Source organism: Brienomyrus brachyistius, unplaced genomic scaffold (assembly GCF_023856365.1).
Source record: "Brienomyrus brachyistius isolate T26 unplaced genomic scaffold, BBRACH_0.4 scaffold42, whole genome shotgun sequence".
Lineage (NCBI taxonomy): Eukaryota > Metazoa > Chordata > Actinopteri > Osteoglossiformes > Mormyridae > Brienomyrus > Brienomyrus brachyistius.
In genome coordinates, this window is record NW_026042317.1 from 2,475,567 (window position 1) to 2,485,211 (window position 9,645).

A 9,645-nucleotide genomic window follows, 5' to 3' on the forward strand; every position below is an offset into this window, starting at 1 on the left:
CCCATCACTAGTGTTTCTCCCGGATCAGTAGATACAGTATGACATGCTTCACGGAAATAAGCCGATGCATGTGAAATGCATTCAGACCGGCTTTGTTGTGACTGAAGACCATGTCAGACAATCGCTGCAAATACTGGATCCTCTTTGAGCGTGGTTCAGGCACCGGAATCATCGTTCGTATCAGAATCCAGGACCAAACTTTTATTAAATATCATTTAATATTTAAATATTTTATTTAAATATGTAATAATATTACTTAAATACTTTGTTATTGGTGGCCATTTTCAAACCGCATGCTCCGGCTTTAGCAGTTAGAAGGAAAGACACTGACTTTAGTATTGATATCTGGTGCCGTTTTGTGGTAAATATGCTTGTGATTAATATGTCTGATGAATGTCGCTGCTTTGTCATTTTTTAATTCAATTAAGCTGTTAGTTTAGTTTGCGCCGAATTTTGGCGGCTCTTCCCTCCGACATTTCCTGAGCTGTTTCATAAACTTCAGTTCCCGCTTCGTTAGGGGAAGCTGTGCTGTTTTTATATCGAACAGAAACATAAAGTACAGGCGGCCTAATGGGATTAATAATTCTTCCTCCTGCCTACAGACTCCTGCCAGCTGACGCTGGACCCCAACACAGCAAACAGATTCCTGTCTCTGTCAGGGGGTAACAGGAAGGTGACAGGGGGGGCAGAGCAGCCATATCCTGATCATCCAGAGAGATTTGACAGCCGCCCCCAAGTTCTGTGCAGAGAGAGTCTGACTGGCCGCTGTTACTGGGAGGCTGAGTGTGATGGAGATGCAGCCTGGATAGGAGTGACTTATAAAGGGATCAGGAGGAAAGGAGGGAGTGACTGTGTGTTTGGATACAATGACAAGTCATGGATTCTGTGCTGTGATACTGACAGTTACTCTGTCCGGCACAATGGTAAACAAACTTTCATACCCATACAGCCCTCAGGCTCCCGCAGAGTAGGAGTGTATCTGGACTGGGGGGCTGGTGCTCTGTCCTTCTACAGAGTCTCCTCTGATGGACTGACCCCCCTGTACAGATTCACCTCCTCATTCACTGAACCCCTCTATCCAGGGTTTTATGTTTTTAAATCCTCAGTATCACTGTGACGTGTTGCTGTTTCTCCTGGCAAAAAGGTAAAATGTCTGCTTCAGCGTCACCCAAAGCATAACTGAGTAACATAATGAAACCACAGTCTGCTGGATTAAGTTAAATTCATTGTAATACTGCAGCTGAACATAACTGACACAATGACACTGAATCAATGTGTATAATAATCATTTAACTGGAGACATAACAGACACAAAAACACTGGAAAATATAATTATGTCCTGTTACTGTCCTGCTTCAGTGGATTAATATAAATAAAATTATTAATATATTTGATTAAATAATGAAATTGGCGGGGGCGGCATGGTGGTGCAGTGGTTAGCACTGTCGCCTCACACCTCTGGGACCCGGGTTCGAGTCTCCGCCTGGGTCACATGTGTGTGGAGTTTGCATGTTCTCCCCATGTCGTCGTGGGGTTTCCTCCGGGTACTCCGGTTTCCCCCCACAGTCCAAAGACATGCTGAGGCTAATTGGACTTGCTAAATTGCCCGTAGGTATGCATGTGTGAGTGAATGGTGTGTGAGTGTGCCCTGCGATGGGTTGGCCCCCCATCCTGGGTTGTTCCCTGCCTCGTGCCCATTGCTTCCGGGATAGGCTCCGGACCCCCCGCGACCCAGTAGGATAAGCGGTTTGGAAAATGGATGGATGGATGGATGAAATTGGCTTTGTTAAATAATTAACCCCCACCCCACTGGTAAAGGTCTGGTTATGCCCCCATCGGTCAGAAGGGGCAGGCGCTCAGGCACCCTTGCCACCCCTGCCCTGCTCCGCCCCCATGTGTCTGACCCAGAGAAACTGATGTATAGATAGATATTGAATCCTTTGCCCCCTCTCACCCCCGACTGGCAAAAGCCACTAAATTTATCTGCATGCATTATTATTAACAACAGACGTGTAAGAATATACACAGACATCCATTAACAATCCACCATTGGATTCATTATCTATTGCAGATTAACATTCTATACAGTGACTGTAATCAGTTATAATGTCTCTCTATCAAGCTGATGCCATATTTCTTACTTCCACTGGACACGTCAGTTCACAGAACATGCGATCCTTCCGGAAACAATGTGTACTTTTCAGTGACGCCACTAGGGGGAGACAAAACATTAGATTACTAAATAAAAACGGTTCAGAATTAAATTATAAGAAAGCGGATCTATGCGAGATATAAAATACCATGATTGCTCCATTTGAACGGGACACTTCCTTTTATGCAAGTTTGTCATTAGCAGTCATTTGCGTTCTTTCATAATAAAAAAAACAATAATATTATGAGCCATAAATCATCCATATATTTTGCAGGAACAGACATCACCCACTGAAGTTCAGCACTTTCCCGTTTGAGATGAACGTGATGTTGCCGTTTCCTGCCGGCGACCTTTAAAAAAATCCACGACAGCAGCGGTTAGATGCAGCGTGTGCAGCGGCCATATTTACTGACTAAGACTTAGTTTGTGGTTAATTAATACATAAGTAACAGCATAATACTACATTATTTGTGCTTATAAAGTGTTACCGATGAGAGAACACTTTGAAAATCAGTAAATAACATTTTCTCTTGCCTTGACTCTAAATCAGACCTAGACATGTTTGAGTAGATTACCAGGTTTCCTCTGGTTATTGCACTTACCGCACACAATATGGTGAAAATGTAAGTGAACCGAAATCTCCATGCAATGAATTAGCATCCTGTGAGTATCAAGTGCTGCAGGCCATACATTAGCAATGGGCATCAGATCACTGTATTCAACAGGATGAGGGGTTATTCAGGAAGGACGAGTGTATTATTATAAAACAGATTGATAAATGATGTGTTTTGAGAAGCTGCCTCCCACTTGGCTTTGACCCCCATCAGTTTGCCTATAAGGCAAACAGGTCCACTGAGGATGCAATTTCCATTGCCCTCCACTCTGTTCTGCAACATCTAGAGAATCCTAGGACTTCAGTAAGGATGCTCTTCATCAATTTGAATTGAGCTTTTAATACCATCATCCCAGACATCCTAATAACCAAGCTGGGGGACTTCCCCCCCCCACTACATGTGTATGGATGGAAAACTTTCTTACTGACGAGCAGCAATATGTCAAAGTTGGTAACTGGATATCATCCACCCTGTCACTCAGCACTGGCTCACCACAGGGATGTGTGCTGAGCCCTCTGTTGTTCACTATCTACACCAGTGACTGCAACAACATCAAATTCGCAGATGACACCACTCTGGTTGGGCTCATCACTAACGATGATCCAGCGTCTGACAGAATGGTGTGACTACAACAACCTAACCCTCAACAATAAGAAAATCAAGGAAGTGATCATGGACTTCCGTAAGGCAAAAGCTGATTTCCCCCCCCCCCCCATCTCCTGTGGTCATGGACCACAAACACAACCACCCTGGTGAAGAAAGCCCAGCAGCGCCTCCATTTCCTGAGGGTCCTGAGATGGAACAGGCTGCAGACCGACCTGCTGGTGTCCTTCTATCGAGCCACAATCGCGAGTGTGCTGATGCATGCCATCCCCGTGTGGTACGCTGGGTGTACAGTAGCCAATAAGAAGAGACTCCAGAGGGTCACCAGTACAGCAGAGAAGGTTATCAGCTGCCCACTCCCCTCCTTGGATTCCTTTGCCAGCTCTAGATGTCTCTCTAGAGCCAGGGCGATTATAAAAGACCATCGACATCCAAATCATCACCTATTCATCAAACTACCTTCTGGAAAACGGTTCAGATCCATTAGGTGCAAAACCAACAGATTAAAGAACAGCTTCTACCCGTGCGCTGTCAGAACTGTAAATGCACCAGATCCCTGACATTATTCCTTCAATTTTCCCATCATTGCTATCTCTTTGAACTTATGGTGATCATAAGTGTATGTGGGTATGTGTGTGTGGGCGTATGTGTAGATCCCCTCCATATAGTCATCTTAACTGCTGCTATTGACTATGGCCCTGTGTAATATCTTGGCAAATGTGTAATTACCAACCGACTCAATAATTTCACTTACTTTTACTGACTAAAGCCCTTCCTTCCTTATTTATTATTATTATTATATATGCACTCAGCAGTGAGAGGTGGGGCCACACCGATCCGGCCACAGCCATACAGCAGAGATCAGCAGTAAGGGGTGGGGCCACAGTGATCCGGCCACAGCCAGACAGCAGAGTTCAGCAGTGAGGGGTGGGGCCACACTGATCCAGCCACAGCCATACAGCAGAGATCAGCAGTAAGGGGTGGGGCCACAGTGATCCGGCCACAGCCAGACAGCAGAGCTCAGCAGTGAGGGGAGGGGCCAAATGGGTAAGACCACAGCCATACAGCAGAGCTCAGAAGTGAGGGGTGGGGCCACAGTGATCTGGCCACAGCCATAGAGCAGAGCTCAGCAGTGAGGGGTGGGGCTACACTGATCCGGTCACAGCCAGACAGTAGAGCTCAGCAGTGAGGACTGGGGCCACAGTGATCCGGCCACAGCCAGACAGAAGAGCTCAGCAGTGAGGGGTGGGGCCAAATGGGTAAGACCACAGCCAGACAGCAGAGGTCAGCAGTGAGGGGTGGGGCCACAGTGATCCGGCCACAGCCATAGAGCAGAGCTCAGCAGTGAGGGGTGGGGCCACACGGGTCAGGTCACAGCCATACAGCAGAGCTCAGCAGTGAAGGGTGGAGCCAAATGGGTAAGACCGCAGCCAAACAGCAGAGCTCAACAGTGAGGGGTGGGGCCACATAGGCCAGGCTACAGTCAGACAGTAGAGATCAGCAGTGAGGGGTGGGGCCACACTGATCTGGTCACAGTCAGACAGCAGAGCTCAGCAGTGAGGGGTGGGGCCACATGGGCGAGGCCACAGCCAGACAGCAGAGCTCAGCAGTGAGGGGCGGGGCCACATGGGTGAGGCCACAGCCAGACAGCAGAACTTAGCAGTGAGGGGCGGGGCCACACTGATCCGGTCACAGTCAGACAGCAGATTCACAGTCCGACAGCAGAGCTCAACAGTGAGGGGCGGGGCCACATGGGCGAGGCCACAGTCAGACTGCAGAGCTCAGAAGTGAGGGGCGGGGCCACATGGGCCAGGCTGATGGATTTGTCTCCATCGGCATCTCCGTCAGCTCCCTAAGTGATGGCAATTTTGTTCTGCATTTGTCCTATGAGGAGAAGAAGCAGAAGGTAAGAGTCGGCCTCAGACCTGATCATGTGACAGATTCTGATCATGTGACCATGTAGTTGTCTTCACTCTAGGCCTGCTGTGTGTGGTAAGTGTTGATGTGCAAGTGTGTTGAAGTGTGGCATGTGGACACGAAGGCATGTATACATGCAGACCTGTAGACGTGTACAGATGCTGATGCGTAAAGATGAAGACACGTAGACGTGCATACGTGTAGATGTGCAGACTTGTAGATGTGCAGGCATGTATGGGCATGTTGATATGTAGAGATACAGGAATGTAGATTTGAAGGCATGTGCAGGGGTGTAGACATGCATGTGTACAGCCATGTAGGTGTGAAGACATGTAGGCACGTAGACGTGCAGGCATGTAGATGTTCAGACATTCTTTGCATTCCAGGGTGATGTGGTCCTGCAGACTGAACATGTTATTGAGGCAGTGACCAAGCTGGCCATCAGCGCTGACAAGGACCACAGTGTCAATGTCAGCCAGGACAAGTAAGGGGTACCAGATTGTCTGTGACCTCCTGGGATTGCATGTCTGCACCCTAAATCTGCTTGTGTGTCTGGTGTGCTGTGACTGGCTGGATGGTTGTATTCCTAACCCTGCTTTTGCATCACAAAGTGCCATGATTGGTTCAGGTGCTAAACATAACCCTACTTGTGTGTATTGGTGTACTGTGATTTGTTCGGGTTCTAACCCTAAGCCTGCTTGTGTGTGTTGGTGCGCTGTGATTGGAATATTGGAATAGACAGATGTGTGTAATATCCACACATCACAGGTGTCATTTCCCCAGTACAAAGGCATGGATTCCTATCTGACCGCTGTAGTGTCATTCTGCTCTTCCATTATGGCACTGACACCTGTCAGTGATGAAGGAGAACCAAAAAAAGGTTATGTGGTACCTTGGGTGGAGCTTAATTCTCCGCTTCTGACATCATAAGAGGAAGTGGCTTATCCTTGATGCTGATTGGTCGAGGGTTTATGCCCATATATCGTATCAATACATGCTTATGCCACATGCTGCCGATAGGGGGCGATATGGTTTTGGGAGATTGCCGTTATGTCCATATATGGTATCAATACATGCTTATGCCACGTGTTGCCGATAGGGTGGTTTGAGAGATTAAACTTTAATAGAATAAAAATACATTACATGTATTTTATTAATGTGGTTTAATTACGTCTTTAAGGAATAATAAAACATAGAGCAGGATGTTGGCAAGCTAGCGCATACACGTTCAGCGGGGGCGTCCGTCCGGCCGCGGGGTGTTAGTAAGCGCCGCGGCGTATTTTAAAAGAAGGCACCAAAATGTTTTAAAGAAGAAAGCACCAAAAGAAGAAAACCCTTAGTGTTATTTTAAAAGAAAAGCAGTGTGAATTTAAACAAACATGCCCGAAAGAAGCAGCAGAAGAGCATAAATGAAATGAAATAAATGAAATGAAACAAATAAATGAAAGAGATGTTTCTTTGGCATGTTATGCTTGCCTGCTAGGATTATGATTGTTGCGAACACCCCCTCCTCATATAAACTAATAGTGTTGAGCCAATTTTTCTGGCCATTTAAGAAAAGCAGCTAAAGTTTTTATACATTTCAACATTAACAAAAGCTGTTAATGTCTTTTCTTTAAAATTTACAAGTCTATTTTGTCGGTTTTTCACAATAAGACTCATGAACGACTAAGTTAATATGTTTTGGGGTCTGAATACACATAACGATCCTATACTTTCACTGGCCTAAAGTTAAACTCTAAATCCCCTGACCACCGATGTGTGTGTGTGTTTGTGCACATGAGTATGAACAACCATGTACTGGAAAAAAACGTATTTATTAAAATAACTAAGGCTTTATTCTGTCAAAATTCTTAAAAAATAAGGACCAACGGTTAAATGGGGTACTATAGTCACTCTCTAGTCTCCCTGCATGCAGGCTGCATCTCAGTTACCATTGTCAACTTAACATGGTACTCCAACTAGCCTCTCAAATCATGATAGTAGACGCTATAAGCTTGGGCTGTGGTGTACCTTGTAGGATGTCTTTATTAAAATAACTATGCCTGATTCCACAGTTCCTACCCCCCCCCCCCCCCCCCCCCTACACTTCCATGACTTGTGAGATAAGAAAAGCAGACTTCTGTCTGCCTGGTCGATCATTTCTAGCCGCTACTTCCTCAAATCTTGTTGCCTAAATGACTTATATCACAATCATACTAATTTAAAATTGCGCTCTAACAGAGCAATCCTTACACATTTTAATAAAAAATGTAAGCTATATGGGTCTGATGTTTTTTTGATTGAGCAAACTCTAAAAGCCCACCTTTGGTTGTGTTTTTGTGCGCATGCTTGGGGCTTTGCTGTGTGTGTGTGTGTGTGTGTGTGTGTGTGTGTGTGTGTGTGTGTCTGTCTGTCTGTCTGTGTTTGTAGGTTGTTCCTTATACATTTTAATAAAAAGCGTGAACAATATATGTTTGGTGTTTTTTTTTTTTTGGACTGAGCAAAACTCTTTTAGTGTTTTTGTGTGCGTGTCCGACACAACTGTAGTTTGTATACCTTTAAACATTAACAAAAAACAGTTAATGTCTTTTCTTTAGAATTTACAAGTCTATTTCTGTCTGTTTTTCGCGATAAGTTAGTAAACGACTAAGTTAGGGTGCTTTGGGGTTTGGTCACACATTGCGATCAGCAACCTAAAGTTAAACTCTAAAGCCCCCCGACCTCCGGGGTGTGTGTGTGTGTTTGTGTGCATGCGCGTGAATAAACATTTACTGAAAAACGTATTTATTAAAATAACTAAGACTTTATTCTTTCAAAGTTTTTAAAAATGTGTTTTGATGCATGTCACTAAATGCTGCTTAATAGTACCTAACCGGGGTTGCTCCCCCCAGAGACAGTTGCTAGTCCATATCATTTCTCACTTAAAACATGACAGGGCTTTTGGCGTTGGAAAATAACGCATTTACTTAAAATAACACATTGACAAACACGACAAATGTTTTTATGCCTTAAATTATTAAAATAACTAAGGTATTAGTCTAACAAAGTTTTTTAAATGTTTTTGAAGTACGTAGCTAAATACCGCTCACTAGTTCTTGCATCTATTAAATTAATAATGCGCTGGGTGTGTTTTATTGAAAATAAAACTAACAAAATACAACTAAATTATTTTATTAATTAAATCTTATTGGCTTAAAACTTTATACTAATTTGTCATACCCCCGTTTAAGTTATGGCACTTTACCCCGCTGATTAAGCAATTGAAGTTAGATACTTCATCCAGCCCCACAGACCCGCTGCGGGGCGCCCGGGGCTATGCTAGAGTCCCAGAGCTGTGGTGTTAGACATCGACTTTTATTTCAGTTAGACATATATTATTTTATACTATTTACGAATAAAACAGATTAACAAATAGACGTAATGTGCTTTCTGCCGGGGTGTGAATGCTGTCTGTCTGCTTGTCACACTCAGGACCAGCGGTTAAACGAGATGTTACACGCACTCTGCAACAATTTGTCAATTTGTCAATTGACGCTTCCTTCTCATAGGCTTATCGCTCACGGCTCCAAAAGCTCTCGCGCCTACGACCCGTTTCCTGATTAGCTGATCGACATGTCTAGACATGCAATACGCATAAATTTCCCCTAAAAACAGGATTGCTGTGTTTTTTTATACTTCTTTTACACACGTTTACTTATTGTATACACACTTTAAAGTTCCGAAAACGACTTGCCTCAGCTGTTTTCAATAAAAGACAGTGGTGTATGGGTATCGTGGCTGCACGCACAAGCGCGACATGGAGAGTTATTTTAACAAGGATCGCCAGCGTTATTCCTTGATTCTTGTTGTCGAAATGCTTAAGATGTTTTATTTTAAATAACACATTAGCCGAAAAGAGTTTCATTGCTTAAAAACGATGAGGTTAAAGAGGCTTATTTGAAATAAAAGATCAGCATGTGTTGTCATACATCTTTTTAAGTTCTGTTTATACCTTTTGATTAACCATACGTAGATAAATTTAGCTAAATGTAGCTAAGCAATCCGGGGGTGTTGTGTTAGAGATCGACTTTTATTTAAATTAGAAATAGATTATTTTACACTATTTACAAATAAGCAATAGGTTTCATAGGTTTCGCTTGCACTTGTTTAAATTTGCTCTTCTGCTGCTTCTTTCGGGCATGTTTGTTTAAATTCACACTGCTTTTCTTTTAAAATAACACTAAGGGTTTTCTTCTTTTGGTGCTTTCTTCTTTAAAACATTTTGGTGCCTTCTTTTAAAATTCGCCGCGGCGCTTACTAACACCCCGCGGCTGGACGGACGCCCCCGCTGAACGTGTATGCGCTAGCTTGCCAACATCCTGCTCTATGTTTTATTAT

General features: G+C 44.1%; 1 protein-coding gene across 1 annotated transcript in view; it reads left to right on the forward strand.

The window, feature by feature from the left end:
• Positions 1-1,117, forward strand: part of LOC125722825 (stonustoxin subunit beta-like) — a 52,257-nt gene extending 51,140 nt beyond the window's left edge. The window contains exon 5 of the mRNA XM_048999009.1: positions 603-1,117. Within this exon, the coding sequence (XP_048854966.1) occupies positions 603-1,117 (515 nt within the window). The remainder of the gene's footprint in view (positions 1-602) is intronic.
• The last annotated feature ends 8,528 nt before the right edge of the window (positions 1,118-9,645 follow it).